A 27057-nucleotide genomic window follows, 5' to 3' on the forward strand; every position below is an offset into this window, starting at 1 on the left:
ACCACTACCACGAGAGGGGGACTTCCTGCCGGCCAGCCTGGGCGTCTGTGGACACTGGAGCTCTGCAGAGAGCAGATGAAGTTGGCAGGGTGATCCTTCTGGTTTAGCCAGGAGAAAGCTGGGCCTCGTGGGCCAGCCTGCTTCTTAGATCACCCAGGGCTGGTCTACAGCGAAGCTGGTTCAAACCCAAGGTCTCCTGTGTGATTGTTCTTCACATTTTCCACACTCACCTGTCACCACAGAGGCACAGGTACTGTCAGGGGCCGAGAAGGCTTCACAGAGGAGGTGATGATAAAGTCCAGAGAAGAGGCGGGTACGGATTTCCAGGCAGGGGGCCCAGCCTGTGCTACAGCAAGGCTTCGCTTACAAACGGGAATGTGGGGGTGGAGAGGGAAAGGGAGGAGACCGCGGAGCGAGACCTCCCGTAGCCTATGACATACTGAAACACCACTGACCACGTAACAGACGCTGTTCTGAACACTCCACAAATATTAACTCACTTAATCTTCATAACAAACCTATGAGGTGGTACTAGCGCTACCGCTGGTTTCGCGAAGCTATCCGGTGGCGAAGTGAGGACTCGCTCCTAAGCGCGACCCTGGGCCGCTCCTACTTTGTCTCACAGCCGGTAGCAGCGCCTCCATTTTGCTGGAGGCCGCTGAGGCTCAGAGAGGTGCGCACACTTGCTGAGGGTCACACAGCCAGCGAGCCGCCGGGACCCAGAGACCCAGGGAGACCCGCAGCCGGAGCAAGGTCTCCGCGCCGAGCCCCCCGCCCCCTTCCCGGGGCCGGGGCCCGGGCCCCCTCCCCGCGGAGCCCCGCCCCGGACGTGCCCCAGGCCCCGCCCCCAGACCCTGCCCACCCCTCCGCCCCCCCGCGCACCAGCCGCGCCAACCAATGGCTGGGGTCCTATAAACGCGACTGTCCCGGCGCTCAGAGGTAACCCGGGCGAGCATTCAGATCGCGGGCCGCTGGTCCCAGGAGCTGGCTCGCTAGCGAGCGGGAGGCCCAGCGACCGGAGTCGGAGTCAGGGTCGTGGTCGGAGTCTCAGGACCGGAGCAGAAGCCTGAGCCGCAGAGCGCAGCCCGCTCGCCAGCCCGTCGCCGCCCGCGCACCCGGCGCTGCCCGAGCCTCCGGCGCAGCGCGGCCATGGAGCCCAGCAGCAAGGTGAGAAGCGCGCCCGCGGGCCCTCCCCGCCCGGAACAAAGGCGCGGACCCCCGCCGCCCCCTCCGCGGGCCTGGACCTCCCCCGTGGCCCGGCAGCGCGGTGCGCCCTGGGCTGGCGGCGCGCCTCCCTAAGCCTCGATCGGCGCCGGCCTGGAGCGCTGGACCCTGCCGGGGCTGGGGACGCGGGCGGGGATGGGTTCGGGAATCTGGCTGGCGCGAGGGCGCCGCGTGCGTAATTGGCGTCCGCACTAAGTCACTGTCTTCCTTCCAGGGACGCGGCGCGGTCCCGGCGAGCACGTCGGGGCGCGGGCGCGGCACGTCGCTCACGATCTCCCCAGCGGCGGTCCCGCGCAGACTCCTCCCGGGGCGGGGGAGGGGGCCCGAGCGCGGCGCCCATTGGCTGAGCCGGCCGAGCCCCCGGCCCGGCCCCGGCCCGGGTGAGCCGAGGAGGCGGGGCCCGCCCCCGCTCGGCGGGCTCCGAACCTCTGCTCGCGATTGCCCGGCGCCACGCTGGGCGCGAGGCCTGGTGTCGCGAGCTTTCCGCGGCCTCGCGCCGTCCGCACGCCAGCCCTCCGGGGCTCCGAGGCGTAGGGCGCTCTCTTAAGGCCCGGGCCCCAGCCCCAGGGTTCCCGGCTCCAGGGCTGAGGCGAAAACCCCGCCTCCGAGGCCCTTCTTTCCGCGTATCGCAGGCCCCAGAGCTTTGGCCAGGTCCCGGGGTGCTGCGAGGTGGCAGCTTTCCCGGCTCGGGCAGGGCTGGTGAGGGCGGGGCGGAGAGAGCGCCCCGGGCGCAGCCGCCGCGATCCCAGGGGGCCGAGGGTCGGGAAGGGGCCCCGGGCTGAGGGGAGTGGGAGGACGGCGCGTGGGGGGGAGTCGCGGGGCCGGGGACTCCGAATACAAAAAAGAGGACTCCTCCTCCGGGAGCAAAGCACTGCCTGGGTACGACCTCTCCCTCCTCCCTCCCTCCTCTCTTCTTTTCATCCGTAAACTGGCCTGTCCTACAGGGGATCTTTGAGGCTTCCCCAGAACGGTTCCTTTCCGGCAAATATTTCTTGGGCCCCACCTCAAGTGTAGGCATTGTTTCCTCCCTCCCTTCTTCCCCCTTCTACCGAGTATTTTTAAGTCACATTTTCCTCTGAAGCTCGGCAGAGGTGACACAAGATGACTCGCTTTTTACACCCTGCGTGCCGGGGGACCGCTTACCTCCGCACCGCCCTTCCTTTGGGCAGTGGAGGTGTCCGACGGAACTGAGCCCGGGCTCGGCTGGGCAGAGAGGTGCGTGTCAGTGACGCTAGGCTGTACCCTCTGTGCAAAAAGGCTCCTTTATGTCTGATGAATCCAACCTGCTTCACCCCACCCTCGCCCTTGGGCCTCAAAGAAGACCCTGAGCCCAGAACACGCCTCCTGACAGTCATAGGTGAGCCATTATGCTAGGATAGAAAAACAAAAATAAAACGAGAAGCTATTTTAGCTAGTGGTGAGAACTTAAGTTTAGATACTTGCTGTGCTAGGTCAGGGCTCTGGCAGGCCACTTAACCTCTCTGGGCTTCAGTTTCACTGTAAGGGTAAGAACTGTCTGTCCAGCATGTGTTGCAGGACCTGGGTGTGTGTGTTGAGTGGGTAAGTGACTATTCCGAGTGGAGGAGAAAATCAGCAGTCACTTACAGTTCACTTAGGCTCTTGGCTCAAATGCTTTTCCATATCACTGACCTCCATGCTGGTTTATGGCCTGGAGATCAGAGGAGGGAGGTGACTTTGCTGAAGTCACACAGCTAGTAAGTGGCTGGGCCGGATTTGAACCCCGAACAGGGCTCCACTGTCCTATTCCACCATAGCCTTTCTAACATTGGGGGCTGGGGGAGAGGAGTTTGTCTATCTTCAAGGGCTGCCCGTGTGCTGGCTCATTCTAAACACTGTAGCAGGTGGGGTTGTTCATGCAATACCATCCAAACTTGATTGCCTGCCCCAGAGTAAATAATTTTAGAGCCTCTCTCTCCCAGTGGTTTATTTGTGTTTATAAATGCATGTACATGCACTGTTAAAGTAATAGGTTATGTGCCTGCAAAAACAGACATTTCAGAAGACAAATACAGATAAGTTATAGCAGCTTTTTTAAAACTTCATTGATAACCTTTTACGGATCATCCTGTATACATTCTAGAATAAAGCCTTCCCTTTGGCTTTAATTAGCAAGCCCAGCCCTTTTGTGCCAGAGGTGAGACTGAGGCCTGGAGAGGTTATGTTGCTCACCCAAGGTCTTAAAACCAGGTGTGTCTGGTTCCAAAGTTCTGTCTGCTGTGTTCCTCCTCATCGCCTCTGAACTGGGAATTGACTCCACTATTTTCCCTGCGCTCCTCTGTTGTGATGTGCTTCACTGAGTAGGAAGTGGGGAGGAGCCAGGTGAGGACCCTCCCAGCATTTGCTCATGCTCGGTCCTGGGCAGCAGACTGGGTGAGCTCTGCTCTAGGATGTTTCACTCGGCCCTTTGTGAAGATCAGCCCCTCCCGGCACCCCAGTTGCACCCCGGGACCTCTGCCGACTCCGCCCTCCAGACCAAGGAGAAATCAGAAATCCGCAGGGATCCTCAGCCCCACAGTGGTACGAAGAGCACAGGCTTTTGAGGTTCTGCATTTGTGGTTTCAAATTCCAGCTCAGCTTAGTCGCCTTGTCTGCAGAATGATGTCATTTTCATCATTAGAGTGTAAGAATTCAGAAATAAATGTGTGTCCGTCCCTGCAGAGCAGATGCTCAGTAAATATCCCTTGCTTCTCTGGACTCCTCCCATGATGCACTGCACTTACTTGGGCCCCAGGTGACCTGTTACCTGGGCTGCAACCTCTGTCCGGATGTCTGGCATTCTGGCGTTGTGAGCTTTTGGAAAGCCCCAGGATGCCTGGGCCGTATCACTTGGTTGGGGAAAACGTTAAAACTCCCGCTGGCCCGTTCTCCAGCAGGGGTTTGTTGCGAAGTTGCTTTGCTGAGTGGCACATGGCTGAGGGTGCCAGGCCTGGAGATGGGTCAGCTCATGTGGCTGCCCTCGCTCCCCTGTGAGGATGACAATGAGTCACGATGACATTACATCCAATGGAAAATGACTTTTCCAAGGTCACACACTAGCCTCCCAGCGCTAAACACACTGCCCGCGTCTCTAGGGTGACCTAAGAGGATGAAGGAGCGTCTCGAGCAGGAAGGGACCTTCCAGGGCATGGCCCCGCCCTCCGGCCAGTGGCGGGGAAACGGAGGCCAGGGAAGGAAAGAGCCCGGGCCAAGATCAGGCAGGCGCAAAAAAATTGAAATGTTCTTCAGTATTTTTTTTTTAAAAACAAGCTTTTTTCTCCATGCTCCCATCCCCTGCGCCACCTCCTATGCCCCCGAATGAGCAGGATCCTCAGACTCCAGGTCTTTCTAGGCTCTTTGTGGGTACAGTCGAAAAGTTGGATTAGATATACTTTGACAGCTGAAAGCCTTCTGTGAGTGGAAACAAAAAAACACGTCCTCGCAACACTATATGACCTTGGGGAAGTGGCCTCCCTCGGAGCCTTGGTTCTCTTCCCGGTGAAAATGGGAGGTTCATTCCCTGTGGTGGTTGTGGTTGGACTTGGCCCAGTGCCCTAAACCAGGGTGGTGGCTATTTCGATGGAAAGACCCTTTGCGCTGCCAGTTTGGGTGTCTAGACGTTATCGTCAACGTCTCCGTGATGATCCTGGCCCATGCCGAGCCATTCGAGACCAAGCCGACTTGGCCCGGAGCTGGGTCAACCCCAAATCCCCCTGTAATCAGCTTGTGACTTCAAGGAGCTCGGCTTTACCCAGCGCCTCCTGGTCACAGGGTGCCGGGCCCCAGAGCGCTGCTCCAGCTCCAAGGGTACAGGCCTCCAGCTCCCCCCACCTCCCACCCCAGCTGGCAGAACTGGGGAGGCCTGGGACAAAGAAGAAGTGTGCTGCCTTGGCTTGAGACTGGCAACCTCCCCCCTACCACCTCACTCCTGGGCAGAGAGGTGACAAAGCGGTCGTTAACCTGCGTCCCCCAGATGGTAGAGGCTGGGGAGGCTCCAGGTTGGACTCCTGGGCTCAGAGAGGCTGTATCTAGCCTGGCCACCAAGACAAACCTCCGATTGTTACCCGCCTCCTCCGTGGGAGGGGTGGCGTGGAGCCCGAGGCTCTGCCATTCAGCCTCCAGACCAGGGAGGCAGTAACTAATGCATAAACATGGGGGTTTTGCCGTAACTGAGCAGGGCTCCCAGTCCTTGAGCTCGCGCAGAAAGAGGGCAGTGTTTACCCTAAGACCTCAGCACCACCTGGCTGGCTTTTGCCACCCCAGGGCCTCAGCACCCTAGAAGGCGAGAGAGTTCTTGTAGAGCCTTTGATTGCTGAGGCCTCTGCTGGACAGGACGGCTGCCCGGATGGCCTGGCCCAGAGCCGCCCCCAACCCCGCCACCACCTTGGCGCTGGGAGGTGAGGAGGAAAGGGCGCTACCATCTGACCTCGGGCTAGGGCCACACCTCCTGCTGGAGCTTATTTCCTTAACTGTAATAGAGGTAATACCGACCTCTCTAGGACTGGTTGCAAGCTGTTTTTGTTTTGTGTTTTTAATTACGGAAGTGATGGAGCCAACTACAGAGAAGTAGGTAAGGTTAGAGTAAACATCTTCTCGGGGGAGTAATGGTTTGCTGTTTACCCTGACAGACCTCTTTGTTGCGTGTGTGGCTGTGGGGCTTATAAATGGAATTTTGTGTAACTGGCGCACACTCTCTATGTAGTTCTGTGCCGCCCATCCTGTTCCCCCAGCAGCACTTGCAGTGTTTCTCTCTGCACTGTCAGCAAGTCCCCTTAGACAGGCTCACTCCCCCCTTTCCGTACACAAAATGTCCATTCTGTACCTTGTTCAGTGCTTTGCTTTCTTCCCTGGTCCTCTTTTCATATCAAGTGCGTACAGATGTGCTGCGTTCTTTCCAACAGCTGCATGATATCCCGTTACAGGATGGCCCCAAAGACTAAGAGGGAAGGGATTGTCCCCATCACTTTTCTGTCGACACCCCACTCGTCATCTGCCATGTCCTAGGTATTTGTTTTCCACCCCACCCCCTGCTGCCAGCCCCCACCTAAAATATCAGGTTCTTGGGACTTGGTTTAGGGTATTGCCAAATCCCCCTTGACTACGAGGGTGCTGGGAACATGCATTCAGATATTGTCTTTCCTTAGTCATATCATTTCTTATGTTTAGCAAAGCGCTCTTATGGAGAACAGGGGGTCTTCGGCTTATCTGCTGAGAGTGTCAGTGACCTCATGGTCTCAGCAAGTTCATTTTATCCGAGTTGAATTGGTGTCTCCTTCCCCCTGAATGGGTTCCTCTCCGGACTGGTAGCTTCTCCAGACGCCTAGGTCCTGTGACTTGGGGCGTCAGTTGGTGGCATTTCACCCTCACCTTTTTGGAAGGCGGTTTGGTTTGGCCTGAAAGGCTCTGAAAAGTCCTGTGCAAGTCGTGTGTTAGGTTTGCACGTAGCAGTGCAGAGCACTTGAGGCTTGAAGCAGAGCTGTGCAAACTTTTTCTATAATGGGTCAGAGACTCACAGAAATACCGTCGGCTTTGCGGGCCATGTGGGCTGCTGCTGTAACACAGAAGCGGCCATAAGGATACAGTAATTCACAGACAAGGGTGGCTGTTGTTCCATCAAACGTTATGAATGGTAACTGAAATCTGAATGCAATGTGATTTTTGTGTATCAGGGAATATTTGTCTTCCTTTTTGCCCCCAGCCTCTTAAAAATGTCAGACCATTCTCAGCTGGCAGGCTGGATTTGGCCACGGGCCATAGTTGACCAGCCTTGGCGGAGAGCAAAATCTACCCCAGCGCCCAAGAGCTTGGGTCTGGCCTGTCCTGGCTCCAGCTGGGCAAGGCCCAGAGAGCTGCTGGGATGGAGTCTGACCCGCACAGGAAGGAAGTGCCAGGTAGAAACCCTGTTTCCTTCAGGGACCAGTACCCGGAAGCAGAGGGGAGGACTTGGCAGGAAGGATTTGGCGGCAGAGACCCCACACCCTAAAGCTTGGCAGATGCCGAGGGTCTTGGGGTTTTCCGCTTTCCCCTCCTTGAGGCTCCCGCTTTCTCACCCGTGAAGTGGGAGCAAGCTCTCCCCCAGGCCTAGTAGTGGTGGTTAAATCAGGATGTGGAAGCAGCCCCTGGCTCGCTGCCCGGGGCCTGGCGGGTGCTGCTGGTGCTGATAAAAGCGGCAGCTCCCTCCTCGGTCTCTGCTTTAAAGATTGATGAGCACCTCTGCCTGAGAGCCACCGCAGGGTGCAGGGGGGGCCCAGCCCTGCCAAAGTGCCGACTTCAGGGAGGGCCCAAGAAAATGGCTTCCAGGGGAGTAAAGGCCTGAGGTCGCCTGAAGGTCAGGCGACACAGAGTTATCGCTCTTCTTGTTGAAAGGACCTGGCCGACTGGGAAGGTCAGAGGGTGCAGCTCCCGTCTAGGAATCTAAAGAACTCAAGTCCCAGCCCTGGCCTTTGTTTGCTGAATACCCCGGGCCCTATCCTCTGACCTCAGGCTCCTCATCTGTCACGCGAGGGTATGACAGCAATCCTGCAATTTCTTAGGCTTCTTTTTTATTGCCCACACTTTTGCTCAAATGAAATCTTAGAAGAGAAATAGACACAAAATAAATGAAAAGGAAGTTGTCATGGACCCCGCAACTCCTGTGCCACCCTGCTGAGATGCCAAACAGTGTTACCAAGCTCCTCGTCCCAGGCTGCGGGTACCCGGGCCTGCGGGAGCTGTGGCAGGGGTGCAACATCTGGCTAGTCCGGGTTCCAAGACCCTCCGTCACAGGGAGTGCCCTACCTTGGAATGGCAGTGGCCACATGCCCTCTCTCCCCCAGTACTGACTGAGAGAGCCCAGGGCTGGAGCACGTGCCAAGGAAGGGCTTGGCCCATGGGTACGGGTCAGAAGGCCGCCATGGTGCTTGGCAAGTCATGTGGATGTGGCTATAACCCAGGACGTGCTAGGCAGGTTTTCTAAAGCAGAGTTTGACCTTGACCTGCCAAGTGGCAAAGTCCAGCCGAGGGGTTTGCCCTTGGCCCCCGGCAGCCCCCACTCCCAGAGGCACAGCTGCTCGGCAGGGCTCCAAGCGTGACTTCAGAGGTCCGGAGACCCCTGGCGCTGCAGAGCCAGGCTGAAGACGGGACCGACAGTAATAGTACGGGCCGCCCACACACAAAGTAACATACACCGCACTGTTCTGAAGCTTCGCTTTTTACTTAAAATAACTTGGGGCGTGTGCCAAGTCAATACCTCCAGAGCTTTCCTTTTAAAGTGCTCTATGACATAGCTCCTTTATCGACTCAGAGGTTGCACTGCTAGTTTTATATTCCAGAGGGTACTAGAAAAATTACATCCTGTATACCCCTAGTATCAGACAATGGCCAACTTCAAGGCCAGCCCTGAGCTGGCCCACGTGACTCACCAGGAGGAAAGCCCTCACGTGTGGGGTTCACCAGCCACTGCTGAGCCTTCCTGCTGACCTCGTGACATCCTCTTACTCAATCCCAGTGGTCGCCCACGGAGTTGGGCTTGGCCACGGCCCACCCGAGGAGGTCTGTCAGGTGCTCACCGCCCACTCAGAACCGACAGCCCTGGGTCTGAAGGTTCCCTGGGGAGTTGCGAGCAGGGAGTCTCTGGGGGTGGCTGGGCAGGGACCATTTTCGGGGGTGGACTGTGCAGGACAAGATTTAAAGGGAGGAAAAAGCCCCAGCATCTAGGATACATGTTCAGTCTGGCCAGGAAGGGGTCCGTGGGGAGGAAGGAGCCGGCTCTGAACAAGGACAAGGAATGGGCTCCGAACTCCTTCCTCTTTCTCAGCCTCTGGCGTGAGAACCTTGGCTTTTGCAATCTTTGGCCTGCTGGCTTCTGGGGAATGAAAAGACCATACCAGGGATGTGTCTGATTAAGCCCCAAGCCCAGCGCCAACTCTGAGGACCTTGCCGTCAGGGCTGCTTCGGGGCTCTGGGGGGAAACCAAGGCCCACAGCAAGGCCGTGGCCAAGCCGAGACTCTCGCCTCCATGGCGTGGGACCTGGGCCCCCAACCCTCCCCTCCAGTGCCCGGCCTGGTGGTTAATGCCCATCATTTCTTTGGCATCTCCCCACCCCATCCCCGGCTGCAATCTTTCAGGCAGTTACGGGCCTGCCTTAACTGTCATACTTGGCTTCTTCATTTTCAACGGGAAAAAGCAAAAACCGGTCCTCTCTTCCGTGCAAGACGCTGAGCTCACACTGGCCTCCTTCCCGCCTGCTCCCTCCCTGCCCTCGGCTTCCAGGAGACAGAGACCTGCCGCCCTCCTTCTCCCCCAGCCCTTTGCCCGCTGGAAACACCTTGACCCAGCACTTTTACTCACCTGTACCATGTCATTTTCCAAAGCACATTCCTGGCTGGCTTGTCATCTGTGTCCAGACAATACTGGGAAGCTCGTGGTCTGAGGACGGTGGCCCCGAGCTTCAGCCTGGCTCTTTGCCGCCCCCAAGTGAGCTAGCACTTGTCTTTCCCTCGGTGCCCACCCTGCGGATGGAGGGGAGGGCAGGACCACATCTCTGATGCTGATAAGCGGACTGGCCCCATTTTGCAGACAGGCAAACAGAGTCTGGGAGCAGTGGGAAAGGGTGACTTACCTGGTGGAATTCACAGAGCAAGGAGGCAGGTGGGCTAAAATTAGAAGCCAGCCTCCTTGGCTCTAAATCCAGGGCACTTTCCTCATTTATGCCCCTCCCCTTGCCTTGTTCCTGGGGCTCCCAATCAGAGGCCTTAACCCCAGGTATGGCTTCACCAGGGGAACGAGTGCCCAGAGAATGCCAAGACCTGGCTGCAGAGAGGGAGACGACCCTAATCCCTCTCTCCCCAGGGCAGTGTCTAGAAGTCGGCAGGGCTAGTTTGGGCACCCGAAGTCAGGAAGTGGCCAAGTTTCTTGGGAGAAGGGCTGGCGTGGTTCCAGGAGTCAGACAAGATATCTTAACAAGGGAACCTGCCAGCCCAGGCCCTGCCCTCTAGTAACCTGGGCCCCACATGCCTGTAACAGTGTGGGTTTTTTTCCTTTGCAGAAGCTGACGGGCCGCCTCATGCTGGCCGTGGGAGGGGCAGTGCTCGGCTCCCTGCAGTTTGGCTACAATACTGGAGTCATCAATGCTCCCCAGAAGGTGAGTGCTGCCTTCCTTGGCGTCTCAAAACTGGCTGGGTCTGCTGCACACCTACCCTCCCCACCCCCATGCGCGCGCACATGCGAGCGCGCATGCACACACACACACACACACACACACACACACACACACACGCATGCACATGCAGGAACACGCACCCTGCCTCTCGGGTGTCAGGGTCATTTACATCAACTCACTGTCTGCCTCACCAGCCGACATCCTGGCCCTTAGCGGGTTCGAGGCTCTTGGCTTTGGCCTTGGAATCTTGGGGCTGCAGAATTCTAGAAGCCCCAGAGAATCACGGGGTCTTTAGAGGTCATCTTGACCAACCTCCCCCCCAAGACGGACGTGTAGAAATGGAAGTCGTGCTCTCTGTCGTGATGCTGCCTTCGGGCGGCCCTCTGGAGCCACGGAGGGCTTCCGTGGGCTTATCTCAGCTGCCTCTCATGCTGCGCTCTAAGGCTGGCACCCCCACGCCCATCCTGCAGGTGGGAGCAGTGGCCAGAACCTGCCTAGCATCACTTGACTAGGCAGGGATGAGCTGGTAGGCAACACCATCTACCTCGGTGCCCTCCCCACCAGGGGTCCCTGAGCCCGGGTTCACCCCCATTCAACAAGCAACACACTCCCTTATAAGGCATTTCCTTCTAGGCTGAAACTGCTGTCTCTCCGGAGGCCAGGCCAAGCAAAAAAGGCCTCCTGCCCAAGGGAACTGCAGAGGGTGCCGGTCCGTGCTTACACCCTTGTCCCCAGACCTGTCCTCACTCGTCCACCTGAGTGTCAGCCTGGGAGGGACCCTGGCGAGTGCCTCCAGTGGAGCCAGCCCACTGTGTCCTGGAGGGGAGAGGGGAGGGGGCAGCAAAGGAGCGTGTACCGTGTCCCTCCTGCAGCACATTCATAGGGCTGGGCGGCGATTTCTATTTCACACACGTGAAAATTGAGGCCCCGGGCTGATGAAATGACCAGTGGGCTCAAGGTCGCATATCCAGAGGATGGTGGAGTCAGAGGCCAGACTGTTGTTTACACAACCTCAGCCTGTCTTCCTGACCAACCCGCCTGGTCAGTTCAAAGGTCCGTACCTTCTCAGGCAGGACAAAATAAGAGTGGACAGTTCTGCCAAGGCCACATTCATGGTCCCGACGGGTGAGGCCAGAAAGTGATTATGGCTGGATCCCAGGGATCGGGGCCTGGTGGGGGAGCTGGGCGGCGTCCTGGGAGTCAGAGCTAAGCCTCCTCCAAATAGGCAGAGGGTGGCTGTGGGGGACACGCCCGATGCTGGGGAGCAGGTCACCAGGAAGGCCGGGCCTGCTGAGTCACACGCTCAGCTGCAGTGGAGGTGATGGGGCTTTTCCAAGCTCGTCAGAATGGCGACTGTGGGCCCATACTTGGAACTGTCCCAAACCCTGCTCTTGCTAAGTGCTCTGAGCCCATCTTGCCAAGGCGTGTGCCTCGGAGCCGGCTCCCTTTGGGAGTCCTTACAGATGCAGAGCCTGTACGGTCTTAGAGGACGACTGAGTTCTCCACTGGCTTGCACATCAGGGTCCCTGGCACTCCCAGGGTCTGATCTCCCTGGTCTGGGATGCTGCCTGGGCATCACACCTTTAAAGCTCCCCAACTGATTCTCTCGAGCAAAGATGAGAAGTACTGGATGCAGTGGTGACACTTTGTCCGAGGCGATCACTTGACGGTGACCAGGCAGTGACTTAGACATGGTGCCGGAGCTAGGACTCTAGTTCCGGACAGAGGAGGGTGGGGTAAGCAGGGGCCCCAAAGGTGGGAAGTAAGAGGCCCCGGGGAGAGAAAGTCTGTGTGTCACTCGGGCGAATGGGAGGAGAGAGAAAGATGCGAGGGCAAGAGGAGCCAGAGTCAGGGCACGAGGAAGGGCCCTTGTGGGGGGTTGTTTCATCTGCAGAATAGCCAGCCGCCGACAGGTCGTGGCACAGTGAGAATGGGCCAATGGGCACCAGTGTGTGGGCCGAGCTGGGGAGTGTGGACTTCAGAAAGAGGACAATAGGGCCCCATTGAAGAGGACAGATGGGCTCAGATTTGCATTTTAGGGAAATGATGCAGGCGTTTGGCGCAGTGGGATGGGTCTGAGAATGTGAGACTAGAGGCCAGGAAGTGGTGAAAAGGCAGAAAAACAAACACTGAAGAGGAGGAATGGGCAGGAACTGGTATCAGTTCAGTGTGAGCTTTAAAACGGGCTTCTAGGGAGTCCTGTTGTGGGGTAGCAGGTTAAGGGCCCGGCGTTTTCACTGCAGCGGCCTGGGTCTCTGCTGTGGCTCGGGTTTGACGTGCTGTGGGCGTGGCAAAACCAAACAAACAGAACACCGGCTTCTAGGTGTCCGCTTGGGTAATTGGGGTCTGGAGGGAGAGCAGGTAGGCGCCATGGGCTGCTCGGGAACGGAGGATTGGTGACATAGCGGACAAGTACAGGAAGCACTTGGACACGAGGGTCTGTTTCTTAGGAGGGCAGTCAGCGGGACAAACTGCCAGGTTGGTCCCTGGTGTCCAGGCGGCGGCAGAGGAAGCTCTCCCAGAGGGACTGTGCAGTAAAGAGAGAAGTCAGGGCTAAGCCCCGAGAGCGTCCGCACTGACAGAGGAGGGGGGAAGGGGAAGCGCTGGCACCCCAACCCGGGAGGCGAGAGCCTCACGAAACAGGATGATGGAAGCGCCTGGGGCGAGGGTTCATGCCGAGTCCTTAGTACCCAGAGTGGTGCCCGACCGTGGGCACAGGCACTCGCCACGGACGGAGTGAGGGATGCTGCAGGCGCTCGGGAGCCTGACCCGGCCAGAGCAGCCCACGCCGCCGAACGCGCAAGACCCGATGGTGACACTGCGGTGGCCAAGGCTGACCCAGCGGGTCCCTGTGGGTAGAGACCTCCCGGCAGTGGATTTAAAAGGGAGAGGGGAGAAAACAGAGAGCCCTTCCCAGGGATGTGGCGGCGAATGGGGAAGAGGGGAGGTAGCCAGCGGGGTCGTCTGGCTAGGATTTTTTCTTTTTTTTTTAGTATGAAGACTTCATTTTTAAAGAGGCTGTAAGGAATCAGCAGAGGATAGGGTGGAGATAGGGGGTGGGGGGGGTCCTCCAGGAGGCAGGTGGTAGTGGAGCAGGGGCAAAGGGGTTGCATTTGGCCAGGAGGGACGGAGACACTTCTGAGGTTGCAGATGGGGACAAACCCTGAGTGACCGTCTCCCATTCTTGGGGCCTCTGAACCGGGCGCAGGGTGAGAACTGCAGTGGAAGAGGGTGGGGCAGTGGGCAGGGGTCTGGAGGGCCAACGGGCCACAGAGAGGGCCAGCCCTAAACCTTTCCAGGAGACTTGTGGGCACCTGGCCCCAGGTGACTTGGAGACCAGCCTTGAGGACAGAGGTGAGTCCTCAGTGGCGGTTCCGGGGACGCGTCCTGGCACTCCGCCTGTCTACTCTCAGCACCTCACAAACACTTCTTCAAGCCTGGCTGTGCTGCTCACACCAGGAGGACAGGGGATAAACTGAACACTGAAGCGGGGATAGGACAACAATGGAGTAAGAGGAGGAAACAGAGCTTGGAGCCGACGGCGTGGGACGGCGCAGTGGTTTGGTTCTGCCAGCACCTCACTCAGCATGGACCGGGCCAGGCCTGGTTCTAGACGGTGGGGCGGGATAGAGCCGTGAGCATAGCAGGCGGTCCTGGCCCTCGGGGAGCTGCCTCACAGGGTCAGAGCTGTGCCCTGTGCCACCCTCCACAGACTCAACCATCCGGGCCCCTGGGGAAAACCCAGAGTCGTTCGCGGAGGGCTTCTGGGTGCCGCGGGAGCCAAGAGGAAGGAATGCCTATGACTAATGCTGAGGTGGGGCTGATGGGAGAGACCGGAAGGGCTTCCAGAAGGACTCTGACACCTACCAGACCTTGGAGGGCAGACCAGTCCCAGGGGGAGGGAGCAGCAGGTACCCACCCCAGGCAGTGGGACCCGCCTGTGAGAGAGGCAGTGGCGTGAGGTGTTCCACGGATGAGGAGTTGCTAACAGCCCACACCAAGCAATGCAGCCGCCCTCAGCTGTCCAGAGCACTTCTTAGGAAACTGTGCTGGGCTGGCCGGGCTGGCTTGCTCACCAGAGGAGACCTGGCCCCACCAGAGGTGAGGATGCCAGCACTGCTGTTAATTGCCAGAAGCTCGGTCTCCTCCATAAAACAGGCCCCAAAGGGCTTCCTCCTGGAAGTGGTTAATTAATCGTAACATTATCTTAAATGTTTACACAGCACCTCCCCATCAATTATCTCCTCAGCAGCCCCACCGGGTGGGTGGGGCGGAGGTTATCGCCCTCCTAAAGGAAGAACCGAGGCTGGCTGAGGTCACCTGAGCGTGAAAGGCTGAGAAACAGATGGACGCCAGGCCTGGGCAATGTCCCTACCCGGCCTCACCTGTACCCAGCCACAGAGGGAGCGAGTCAAGGGGCAAGGGCGACCACTGAACCGGGGAGAGGGCACTGCCTCTCCCGCCCAGGTGGCTGAGCTGCCAACAGAGAGGATGAAAGGCCATTTAGGAACCGTGAGTTCCTGGCCAGGGGACAGGGCCGGCCATGTCTGAGGCGTCCCCAGACACCAGACCGTGTGGGTTGGGAGGAGCCTGACAGTCTGTTGGCTCCGTGTTCCTTGTTTGCCAAAGGAAGAACTTGGTCTAGAGAGCGGGCGAGGCCTGCCCAGGACCGCCCGCTTGGTGAGTGAAAGCACTGGAGGCAAGACAGGCTTCCCAGCCCAGGCTCTGGGGAGCCTCTCATCTCTGGCTGGTCCCGAGCAGTGCTGGTCCCGAGCAGTGCTGGTCCCTCTCCCCTTCTCGGCTCATACACACTCTCGCAGCCTACGGCTCCCTTACCATGGGCCAGGCATTGTTCCAAAGGCATTAGAAATAGTAATTCAGTTGTTCCTTACAATAACCCCACGTGGCAGGCACTATCATTCCCGTTTTATAAGAAACCAGGGCACAGAAATGCTAAGCAATTAAACCAAGGGCACACAGCCCGTAAGTGGCAGGGTTGGGATTGAAATCCCGGGAGCCTGCCGCCTGTCTGCACCCCTGACCACCGGAGAAGGAATGGCAGTTATACTGTAGACTCAGAAACACCCTTTCACATGCCAGCGACTGCTCCCCAGCTGCTCCCTCCTGCTCTGACACAAGCTGAGTCAAGCTCAGTCGTGTACAGACACCTCGGTCTCCCACAGGCAGTTGCACAACCTCTTACACCATGACAGCCTGTCACTGCTCCATCATCTCTTAAGCGCCTCAGCTTCATGGCTTATTTATCCATCAGTGACAACGCTTTCTGCCTCCAGCCCTGTGCTGGGACCCAGGACACCGGTGAATCAGACCCTCCCTGTGTTGAAGTGTGTTCTGGGGGAAGCACACACAGCCTCGTAGTCAGCTGTCTGGGGCAGTGATGGAAACAGGCTGGTGGGAGCAGAGGAGGAGGAGGAAGGAGGTATCTGGCCATAGAGGGGGTTTTTCTCAGCACCATGGATGTCTGGGGCCAGATGGCTCCTCGGTAGCGTGGGGGGGCTACCCCTGCAATGTAGGATGTCTAGCAGCACCAGCACCCTTGGCCTCTCTCGCACCAGAACGACCGACAAAAACACACACCTGCATAGACAGGTGTGCCGGAGCCAAAGTGCCCCTGTTTGGGTACCACTGCAGTAATGCTGGTTATGAAGGCTCCTCAGAGGGGGACTGTGCATTCTCTGAAAGGGGACCAGTAGCTTACCAGGCAGAAGGCAAAGGAGCAGCAAAGAAGGTGCAGGGGTGTGGGGTGCTCGGGCAGCCTGCGGGCATCGCCGCGTGTGGGTGGAAAGACACACTTCATCCTGAGGGTGGTGGGGAGCCAAGAGACTGGGGAGTGGAGACAACAAAGGAGCCCCCCAGGGCCGGGCACCAGTAACGGGGCCAGAGCAGAGGCCTGGCCCGGCCTCCAGAGAAGCCATGTCGGGGCTCTTCCAGAGAAGCAGCGTGGGTGGTCCGGCCCTCTGCTGTGGCGCTGGGGCCCAGCTTCTAGCTCCATCTGCTTGGGCCTCTTCCCCAGGCCCTAGAAGCTATCTGTCCAGCCCCACCTGTAGCATCTGGCTCTGAGCTCCCCGCGGACCCTGGGGCGTGGCTGAAAGTTACTGCAGAGGCAAAAGCTCTGGGCTGAGGGGCGGGGGCCGCCGTGGGGGGCTGGTAAATAGGGGACAGGAAATAGGGGTGGAAGCCAGGCTGAGGGGCTGGGCAGGCTAGCCCTTTCTTCCCCCTGATGAGCTCAAAGCTCGGGGGGCTGTTTAACCCCTTCATCTCCACAGCACACCTGAGAGAGAGAAGAGAGGTTGAGAGAGAGCCCTGGCCCCTCTTGGGATGATCTAGAAGACCAGGCCTCTCCAGGGAAGGAGGGTGGGACCAGCCTCAAGTTCCAAAACCTATACCTCTTCTCTTGGCAGTAGTCTGGAATTCTAGATCACGGGTTGGCCGGGGAACCAGATCTAGCTAGCAGCCTGCTTTTGAATGGCCTCTGAGCTAAGAATGATTCCTACGTGTTTAAAAGGCTGGGGTTAGGGGGGAAGAGTGTGGTCAGCAGACCTTAACATCTTCTATCTAGGCGTTTACAGAACTTATACCAACTCCCGACCCAAAGGTTGACTTGTGTGCTCCCTGCTAACAGGAAACTCACTGCCTATAACGTGTGTGTAATCTTATCCTCTGAAGCTGAAGTCCGTGCCCTGGGCCTCTGCAGACCTGCTGGGTCCCTCTGCCTGGAGCAGCCAGCAGGGTCTGAAGATAGAGCTTTATTCCCCGAGGCAGGTCCCTAGTTTCAGGTTCTCTCTTGTACGATAAATTCCTTTGGGTAATGCTTTGTCTTTCGGCAATTTAAAAATGAAAAACTGGAGTTCCTGTCGTGGCTCAGTGGTTAACGAATCCAGCTGGGAACCATGAGGTGGCGGGTTCAATCCCTGGCCGTGCTCAGTGGGTTAAGGACCTGGTGTTGCTGTGGCTGCGGTGCAGGCTGGCGGCTGTGGCTCTGATGAGACCCCTAGCCTGGGACCCTCCATATGCTGCGGATTCGGCCTGAGGAAAGGCAAAAAGTAAATAAATAAATAAAAATGAACAAGTGGCCCTACTACTCCCCAAAGTGGCTTCTCTCCTCGACAGCGCAGTGGCGCCACGAGGACAGCGTGCTCCGTGTGCCGGGCAGGCGGCCGGCTCTGCCTCACACCGAGAGCCTTGTTGCAGACACAGCCCTGACACCAAGGAAGTCAGAGCTTCCGCTCTAGACAGGCAGACCTGGGGTCCTTCGCCCACAGCTGCCTCTGCAGGGGTCAGACGTGACGCAAGCCTGGCCCCACCCTCACCCCCAGGAGAACCGCTAGGATGAGCAACAGCTTTTTCCTGGAAACCATTTGGTCCAAGGGGCCGCAGCTGCCCAGAGCCGTCCTGCTTCGCCCCGCGAGTGGGCCTCTGCCCCTATAGTTCAATGGGGGACGACTGGACGGAGCTCTAGTATCCCCTCAACTCCCAACAGCGCGAGGCCACGGCTCACCAGGACCCTCCCTTGCTCCCCAGGGTGCGCGCGTGAGCGCGCGCACACACACACACACACACACACACACACACACACACACACAGCCCAGTGGGGGAGGGGTTGGCCGTGGGCTGGGGAGGGAGCAGACACAGGACGGCTGAGGCTCAGCCTGGTCCATGCGATGAGCAGGGCTGGACGGCCAAGTTGGGGATGGTGGGAGGAAGGGGCTTCGCTGGATGGGAGGAGTGGGGAGCAGAATCCAGGTGAGACCCAGGGCAGGGGCCGCGAGGCAGCGGGGAGGACAGACTAGGTCGGAGGCAGAACGGGATCGGCTGAGTGATTCGATGTGGGGCCGTGGCAGGACCAAGGGTATCCCCCAGGCTGGTGACGGAGTGTGAGCTAGGTGCACTCGGAAGAGGCCTGTGTGAGGCCTCACCTCGTGGTGGAGACTGGCTGGGTCTGTGGGGTCCTGTTAAGGGAGCGGGAAGGAGGCTCTTCTCCTGAGAGGCGCCCCTACTGCTGGGTGGTGGAAGAGGTGACCCCAGAACTTCTCCCCGCGCAGGGGTTCTTCTGTTCTCCCGGGACCCTCTGTCTTTCCTGGCCAAGAGCCAACCTTCCACCCCATGTGGGACATGGGCCCCCGCGGGGAGAGGATGCAGAGCCCGCGCACCAGCAGCAGGAAAAGAAGACCACGCATAGCTTCTTCCCACCAATCTCAAGTATCAGAACAAGAGGCAGGAGCCCACCCGGCAGCTCAGCTGGCCCGGAAGTGCTGTGGCGGGGAGTGGGGCGGGGTGGGGGAGGATGAGCCTGGGGCCAAGGCCGAGGGTGCTGGCTGGCGGCTTGCCCTCCCTCAGCCCCGTCGTCGTCGTCGTCGTCGCATGGCCTAAGCAAAGGGCTCAGGGGCCATGAAGGAGCTAGTCCTGGACAGGGCTCGGCCTCTCTGACCTGCTCCCACACACAGGAGACGTAACTGGGGAGGCTCTGCTAACGCCTCACTTATGCATGGTCCTCAGCTTCTCCAGACAGACCCTGGGAGAGGGTTCAGGGCCTCCGCCTCACACCCTGCTCTCAGATAGTAAGCACTTGACTCTGCACACAGTTCAAACAAGTTCCGTTTTCTGACTTGACCAATTTTAAAACAATACGTGGAGAGTTACAGGAGACGAGCATCTGAACCACAGGAGGCAGGGGGATGAGAACTACAGGATGCAAAAATGAAGTGCCAGCTAGGGCAGACACCTCTCCTTGCCCGGCAGAGAGCCCTAAGAACATCAGTGCCCTGGCGCCCTGCTCGTAGGTCTGGTTGCTCAGGGCGGCGAAGTGCAGGCGACGGGAGGGAGAGGGATTTGCAGCCCAAGGACGGGCCCCTGAGCTCAGACGAGGGCCATTTGTGTGGGCAGTTCCCTTCCTCGGGACAGTGCGCTCTGCAGAGCCTGATGAGTGGAGCATTTCTGTTCCCTGCCAGTCCTTGAGGAGCACAAGCACTTTGGGTTTGTCTCGTTGAAATCTGCCTCTCCGCCCCCGGCAGAAACAGGGGCTTCCAGGAGGAGAGCCCAAGGGCCTTTCATCACCTCTTCCATCCACTCACCAGGCGTTCCCGCATCAGCTCTGGGACAGGCCCTGGGTGAACCCACTGGGGTCGCTGCCCGCGGGGAGGACAGCTTCCTGGGACCCTTTGAGCTGGATCTCAAAAGGTGTCAGCGAGGTCAGGCAGGGCGGGCCCTCCTGGAGGAGTAACCGTGGAAGGTGGGGAAAGGGCGCGTGGTAGGGTGAAGGTAGAGGAGGTGGGGAGGTGGGACTGATAGCTGGCAGGAGCCTTGATTTTGGACTGTGGGATGCAGGCTCAGTCAGCTTTTGCCAGTGGCCTGCACCGCCCTTGGGTCAGCATGAGGACATGGTGAGGCCCCTCGGCTCAGGGGTGACACCGAGCACCATGGAAGCACTGCAGGCCTGTTTCATTAGCTCCCCACGGCGCTAGGAAGTCGATATTGCTGATGTCGTCATTTCAGATGAGATGGTTCGCTCTGGGTGGCAGTGGAAACGTGTGGCTGAGCTAAGAGCTGAACCCAGTTGTGTTCCGGCTCCTAATCCCTATACACTGTGCAGCTTCCCTGGGACAGACAAGTAGCTCACCAGAGCTGCCTCTCCCCAACTCCCCCCGGCCCGCTCCGCCTTGTCAACCTACCCCAACCCCTGGAGTCTGGCCTCTGTCCGTACCTCCAGACCCAGGGCAGACCATGGCAGCAGTGCAGGAAAAGGATGGTTTGAGGCCAAGGACCCGCAGCAACTGTGGGCCTTGGTTCTCCCTTTGGCCGTCCTGGCTACTCCCAGCCTCCTCTTCTGCTAGACCCCTGGGGCTCGGGAGGGTGGAGGAGACTGTACTGCAGGAGACACTGCACACTGCTGTGTGCACATGACCTTACAGCGGGGAGGGGTGCCGCGGGGAGGTGAGTTTGAGCTGCAAGCGATGCGTGGAGGAGGGGCGTGCAGGTTTGTGACTGGCTGAAACCGGGAATATTCAGAGTATGTGAGCACGAGTATGTGTGTGTGATGGTGTGTGTACACAGGAAGCTGTTTCTGGGTACACTGGGCCTGTCCCCAGCTCCACATGAGGCTGGGTGGGTCTGGCCAGTCTCGTGGCCCTGGGCGTGTATCTGCGTTGCCTGGGAGTAGGGCGAGTGTGTGCAGGCAGAACCGGTGCTGCCCGCCTGCCCCATTCGTTCCTGGGCCTGCGCGGCCGCGGGGCCCTCCCCTTGCTGCGGTCAGAGCAGGAGGGCAGACCTGTTCTGGGACAGGTGTCTCCAGTTCCTGGAACTGCTTCCTTGTCTGTGGCTTTCCCCGAATCGCCCAGCTGGGCACCTGGGAGAGGGGACAAGGCCATGGGTTCTTCAGCCAGGAGGAGCTGGGCCCGGGGATAGAAACTGACAGCCTGGCTCTCACAAGCACGTGTGTGCAAGGTGCTCACGCTAGGCCCTGAGTATGAGGTCAGGGCGCCTGCCCTTCCCTTCCAGGGTCTCTGCCCAGCTGTATTTCTTCCCCAGCGGCGGGCGTGGGGTGGGGAGATGGCCAGGGTGGCAGGAGCTGGGGCCTTAGGCACTCTGAGGAGAAAAGGGGCACGTGGGAGGAAGCACTTTCTGCGCCTCTCTCTGCTGTGCCTGAATTTCTACCGGTCACTTGCCATCATCTCCAGAAAGTCCTGGTGAAACCGCAGGGCACTGGGAACCATGCCTGGGGGCAGTGTGAGAGTTTAGCTCCTTGTTTTCTCAAACAGGAGGGGCCTGACTCAAGAACACTCAGTGAGTTCGGGGCTGGGCCGGGCTGGCCCCCTCCAGCAGTAAATGGTCCTCTCTGACCGGGGAGTGCAAGGGAGAGGCAGACCGGGTCCCGGCCTCGCCCACCACGCTGCCTCTGCCCCGCAGGTGATCGAGGAATTCTACAACCAGACGTGGCTCCACCGCTATGGGGAGAGCATCTCGCCCGCCACGCTGACCACACTCTGGTCCCTCTCCGTGGCCATATTCTCCGTGGGGGGCATGATCGGCTCCTTCTCTGTGGGCCTGTTTGTGAACCGCTTTGGCCGGTGAGCAGAGGGGGTCCTGGCCCTGCCCAGGGAGGCCCAGACGAGCGCGGGCGGTGGGGGGCCTTCCCTGCCTGTTCCAGAGTGTTACCTCTGACCCAGCCCCTGAGGCCTCCAGGGGGATCCAGGGGCCCGCCTGACCTCTGACCTCCTCGCCCCAGGCGGAATTCCATGCTGATGATGAACCTGCTGGCCTTCATATCTGCTGTGCTCATGGGCTTCTCCAAACTGGGCAAATCCTTTGAGATGCTGATCCTGGGTCGCTTCATCATCGGTGTGTACTGCGGCCTGACCACGGGCTTCGTGCCCATGTATGTGGGGGAGGTGTCCCCGACGGCCCTTCGAGGGGCCCTGGGCACCCTGCACCAGCTGGGCATCGTCGTCGGCATCCTCATCGCCCAGGTAAGCCCCCAGCCACAGCTCCAGCACCTCCCGGGTGTGCATCCAGATCGCACCCCTCAGCCGGCCTCCCGCAGCCTCGCAGGGGAGCCTCGGGACACGTCCCAGGCACAGCACTCCGCACCCTTCTCCCGGGGCCCCCGGTGGGAGAGCGTCCAGATGCCTTGACTTTTCGTCCCAGCCCGCTCGGCCTTGTGTCCCTTCTCTTCACCCTGCGGACCCAGCCACAGGGAAGCCCACCAGTTTCTCAGCCTGCTGGCTCCCTGCCGCCTCCAGGCCATGATGGGTGTGCACGTGGTACACGCATGCACCCCCTCTCTCAAGGCCTCCCCGTCCCACCTTGAGGGGTCCTGGGGCAGGGCAGCAGCCCGCGGGGGCCCCTGCCAGACACCTTCGAAGCCCCGCCATCTCATCCCCAGGCCGGGCGGTAGGTCCTGCTTCTCCCTGAGGTTCAGAGAAGTGAAGCTTCACGCTAGCGCAGAACGAGACTCAGACTGGAGCCCTCTTTCTGACGCAGTGGCTGGCACACGCAGGCGAGGGCCGCCTGGGTGGAACGGGTCGAGGCGTGGAGCCAGGGCAGGGCACTGACAGCCGCTCTCCGTCCCTGCCTCCCGCAGGTATTTGGCCTGGACTCCATCATGGGCAACGAGGAGCTGTGGCCCCTGCTCCTGAGCGTCATCTTCATCCCGGCCCTGCTGCAGTGCGTCCTGCTGCCCTTCTGCCCCGAGAGCCCCCGCTTCCTGCTCATCAACCGCAATGAGGAGAACCGGGCCAAGAGCGGTACGGCCGGGCCCTGCCCCTCCCCGCCCCCGGCCCTGGCCGCCTCCCCGCGCTGAGCCACCCCCCTTCCCTCCGGCCCCCCAGTGCTGAAGAAGCTGCGCGGAACGGCAGACGTGACCCGAGACCTGCAGGAGATGAAGGAGGAGAGCCGGCAGATGATGCGGGAGAAGAAGGTCACCATCCTGGAGCTGTTCCGCTCGGCCGCCTACCGCCAGCCCATCCTCATCGCCGTGGTGCTGCAGCTGTCCCAGCAGCTGTCGGGCATCAACGCGGTGAGTGCCCCCGGCCAGCCTCTCCCGGGGCCCCAGCCGAACCCTGGGTTCAAGTGCGCGCTGTGGACAGAGCCCACGCTTACGACAGACGAGCCCCTGCCGGGGGAGAAGCTCTCCCCCAGATCCAAAACCCGTAAGGGCACCGGTGCGGTGTCCCGTTCCTTCCTTCCTCACTGTGAGTGTCCCCACCCGTGGGGACAGAGGCCGCGGGCGGACCGCAGCGCCCGGCTCACCCCGTGACTCCCCTGCCCGCAGGTTTTCTATTACTCCACAAGCATCTTCGAGAAGGCGGGCGTGCAGCAGCCTGTGTATGCCACCATCGGCTCCGGCATCGTCAACACGGCCTTCACTGTCGTGTCGGTGAGTCTTTGGGAGCCTCTTCATCACTGCTGATACCCATCGGCATCCAGGGTCCCTCTCGGGGCCTCGGGGCCTCATGACTGAATAGCAGCAAGTACCGTGAGCCAGGCATGCGTCACACGCTCCATAAGTGCTCTCCCATTTCATCTTCAACAACGTGTCAAGTTCATTACTCGTATCAAACAGCTGATGACACTGACGCTCAGAGAGGCGTGATGGCTGGCCCAAAGCCGCAGGCAGCATGCTCAGCTGTCTGGCTCTCGGGGGCCGCCCTCACTCCCCTCCAGGTGCTGGGCTCTCCAGCCCCCCGCCGGACCTGTGAACCCCCCAGGCCGAGGCGGTACTGTCTTCCTTCCACCTCCGTCTCTGCAGGGCCCCGTGGCTGTCCCTACATGTGGGATGAAGGAGCGGAGGGAGGGAGGGATGTTTCCAGAGGGACTCCGGGTGGCGGTAGCACTGACACTCTCTGCCCACAGCTGTTCGTGGTGGAACGAGCCGGCCGGCGGACCCTGCACCTCATAGGCCTGGCTGGCATGGCGGGCTGCGCGGTGCTCATGACCATCGCCTTGGCACTGCTGGTGAGTCGCCACACTGGCGGCGAGGTGGCAGGGGTGGGTGGCAGCTCACATGGGCACCAGATCCCAAAGTGCCCGTCTCAGCCCAGCCCAGCCAGCAGCACCCGGAGGCCAGGTGGTGACCGCCCCCTCCCTAGTTCTGCACCCGAAGCCCCCCACCCCCTCTGGCTCCTAGGCTGTCTCCTTCTTTCGCACTCACATCCTGCCTCAAACCGGCTCCCTCCTCTGCCTGACGTTTTCTCACCACAAGACCTCGAGGTCCCTCTCCCCAGAATTGCTTTGCCTAATACTGACTTTTCCAGAGTCTCCTCTGCAGCCTCAGTTCCCTTTAGAACTGCTCTGAAGTAACAGCCTCTTGACCACAGCGGGTGGAAACCTCCCTCATCTCACGAAATGCTCAGGATGCGCAGGTGCAGTTAGGTCACTCTTCCCACTTCTCAGGCGAGGAAGCCTGTCCCCAGGGGACTGAGGGATGCAGAAGATAATGGACGAGGCCAGAATCAACCTCAGATCTGCTGGTCCTAAGCCCGAGTCTGCAACCTCTGTGACAGCCCTGCCCCGGGCACTGCACACACTTACCCATCTGGGCAAGGAAAGCCCTGGTACACTCACTTTACAGCTGAACTAGAGCTTAGAAAGGGCAGTGCTGGACGAGGGGCCAGCACACCCACCGTAGGCACTGAGCGTGGATCTGGGATCTGAACAAAGCCCAGGTACTTGTCTACCGTGGCCGCCTCCAGAGTGGTTCTGTATGGCACCGCGTGCCTGCTCGGTGTTGGCCCTGAGCTGGGCGCCTTACAAGCCTCCTAACACCCGCCCCCGGCAACACTCTTCCCCTTCCTCCCGCTGTACGCAGCCCGCTTCGCGGCCTGAGCGAGGGGACTGCGAGGGCCTTTTGGCACTTCCCGCACGCACACGACGTGACTGTCCCCGGGAGGTGGACACAAGCTCACAGGCGTCCTGCAGGACTTAAACTGTTTCGTTCAGATGAGGGAACCGTGACCCCAGCACAGGGCACCTAACGTCACACAGCAAACCCAAGATCAGCCCCAGGCCTCCTTCCTTCCAGCCCAGAGCTCTTAGCACTGCCCTGGGCTCCCTCTGCATCTTCTGAGGATCCATCACAGCCCAGTCTGACTTTCCTCTCCTCTCTCGTCCTCAACAGGAGCAGCTGCCCTGGATGTCCTACCTGAGCATCGTGGCCATCTTTGGCTTCGTGGCCTTCTTTGAAGTGGGCCCTGGCCCCATCCCATGGTTCATTGTGGCCGAACTCTTCAGCCAGGGCCCTCGCCCGGCTGCCATTGCCGTCGCTGGCTTCTCCAACTGGACCTCGAATTTCATTGTGGGCATGTGCTTCCAGTATGTGGAGGTGAGTGCCCCCAGGATCCCCACCCTCGGCGTTTCTCTGCTGCCCACTAGGATCCCACAGGGCTGTGCAGAATGCTCTCCTGGTTACTGGAATCATGCTGGGGAGGAAACAGGCTCAGAAGCCCAGGTCACACCACTAAGAACCCCGACCTCCACGCCAGGGTTCTTCCCTTAGCTTTGAACTGTCGCCTGCCCTGCTCTGCCGTGGGAACCTGCTCCTGCTATGTGCCGGGCGCAGGCAGAGTCTCGCATCATCGCCGCCCTAGCGCTCCTGGGTTGTAGGCGGGTGTCCCTTTTTCAGCTCCAAGGCCCAGAGGTAGCGGGACCTAGTCAGGACCTCCGGCCAGGATGCAGGGTCAAGTCCCCAACCGAGGGTTTCTGTGTGGTTTTCAGCAACTGTGCGGCCCCTACGTCTTCATCATCTTCACGGTGCTCCTGGTCCTGTTCTTCATCTTCACCTACTTCAAAGTTCCCGAGACCAAAGGCCGGACCTTCGATGAGATTGCTTCCGGCTTCCGGCAGGGGGGAGCGAGCCAAAGCGACAAGACACCCGAGGAGCTGTTCCACCCCCTGGGGGCCGATTCCCAAGTGTGAGGTGCCCCGCACCCCCAGCCCGGCCTGCTCCCAGCAGCCCAAGGATCTCTCGGAGCACAGGCAGCTGAATGAGACTCAAACTGACAGATCTCAGCAGAGACGGGCCCCGGGCTCCTTCCTTCAGCCAGCAGTGATGTCCCGAAGAATATTCAGGGCTCTGCGGCTCCAGGATTTTTAACAAAAGCAGGACTGTTGCTCAGATCCATTCAGACAAGCAACAGGTTTTATAATTTTTTTATTACTGATTTTGCTATTATTTTTGTATCAGCCAGTCTCCTTTACCCACATCCCACGCTTCACCTTGGAGGGCTCAGTGCCTGAGGACGGGGACCGAGCCCTGCCTAGACACTTGCCTTCTCCGCCAAGCTAATCCGTAGGGCTGGACCTGCGACCCCAGGACACACTAATCGAACTATGAACTCAGTCTTCTACCCCAAGAGGTGGCCCTGGCCACTCCCTTCCGCGGGTCTGAGTCTTCCCACCCAGGGGCCAGGCTCCATTAGGATTCGCCCGCTCCCGTCCCTCCCTGCTCAAACACTCTGTTTAATCTTCCCTTGCCTGAGACCAGTTGGGAGCACTGGGGTGCAGGGAGGGGAGGGGAAGGGCCAGGGCTGCCAGGTTCCAGGCTCCCTTGCACTGAGGGCCAGACGATCACCATGGGAGGCTGAGAACTCACTACTACTCAAGAAGACACGGACACTCCTGCCCTGCTGTGTGTATAGACGGAAGATATTTATATATATTTTTTGGTTGTCAATATTAAATACAGACACTAAGTTATAGTATATCCGGACAAACCAACTTGTAAATACACCACCTTCCTCACTCTGTAACCCACCTAAGTAGATAAAAATGGCTGGTTTTTAGAGACGTGGTTTTGAAATGCTTGTGGGTTGAGGGGAGGCAGATTTGCATGGCAATGGGAGAGAAGCAGCTAGGAGAGTGGCTTCAGACTCTGACTCCGAGGTCCAGTCACTTCCAGGCACCTTTGAGCAACCTCTACTGCTTAAAAATCTGCATGACCTCTGTCACCTAGAGGAAATCGGAACATCTTGGCACCAAGGCGGTCCTATTTTCCATCACATACGATAGCTGTTCTTCAAAACTGAGAGCTCTGTGCTGACCCTGATGCTCAGGCCTTTCGATGCAGTATCTTGAATGTGAAGTAGGTACTGTCTCTGCATTTGACAGGTTCAAAGAGGTCATGTGCCTGTGGTCTCACAGAAAATATGCCAAAACCCCAGCTTTTAACAATTACACCACACAA

General features: G+C 59.2%; 1 protein-coding gene across 1 annotated transcript; it reads left to right on the top strand.

Moving 5' to 3' along the window:
- The first annotated feature begins 941 nt into the window (after positions 1-941).
- SLC2A1 (solute carrier family 2 member 1) lies at positions 942-26658 on the top strand. The gene is made up of 10 exons (XM_021096908.2): positions 942-1167; positions 10248-10343; positions 21285-21445; positions 21604-21844; positions 22459-22621; positions 22706-22893; positions 23149-23253; positions 23730-23831; positions 24994-25197; positions 25590-26658. Exons 1-10 carry the CDS (start codon positions 1150-1152, stop codon positions 25788-25790), a joined length of 1479 nt encoding a protein of 492 aa, XP_020952567.1. The 5' UTR covers positions 942-1149; the 3' UTR covers positions 25791-26658.
- The last annotated feature ends 399 nt before the right edge of the window (positions 26659-27057 follow it).

The sequence above is a fragment of the Sus scrofa genome, chromosome 6 (assembly GCF_054392235.1).
Source record: "Sus scrofa isolate SSC_HxYL_T2T_F1_AM1 chromosome 6, Sscrofa_HxYL_maternal_Yorkshire_Landrace_v2.0, whole genome shotgun sequence".
NCBI classification, from domain to species: Eukaryota; Metazoa; Chordata; class Mammalia; order Artiodactyla; family Suidae; genus Sus; species Sus scrofa.

Coding starts and splice junctions, on each gene's coding strand:
- SLC2A1 (XM_021096908.2), top strand. Junction 10,344..21,284: donor TCATCAATGCTCCCCAGAAG/GTGAGTGCTGCC, acceptor TCTGCCCCGCAG/GTGATCGAGGAATTCTACAA. Junction 22,622..22,705: donor GGAGAACCGGGCCAAGAGCG/GTACGGCCGGGC, acceptor CCGGCCCCCCAG/TGCTGAAGAAGCTGCGCGGA.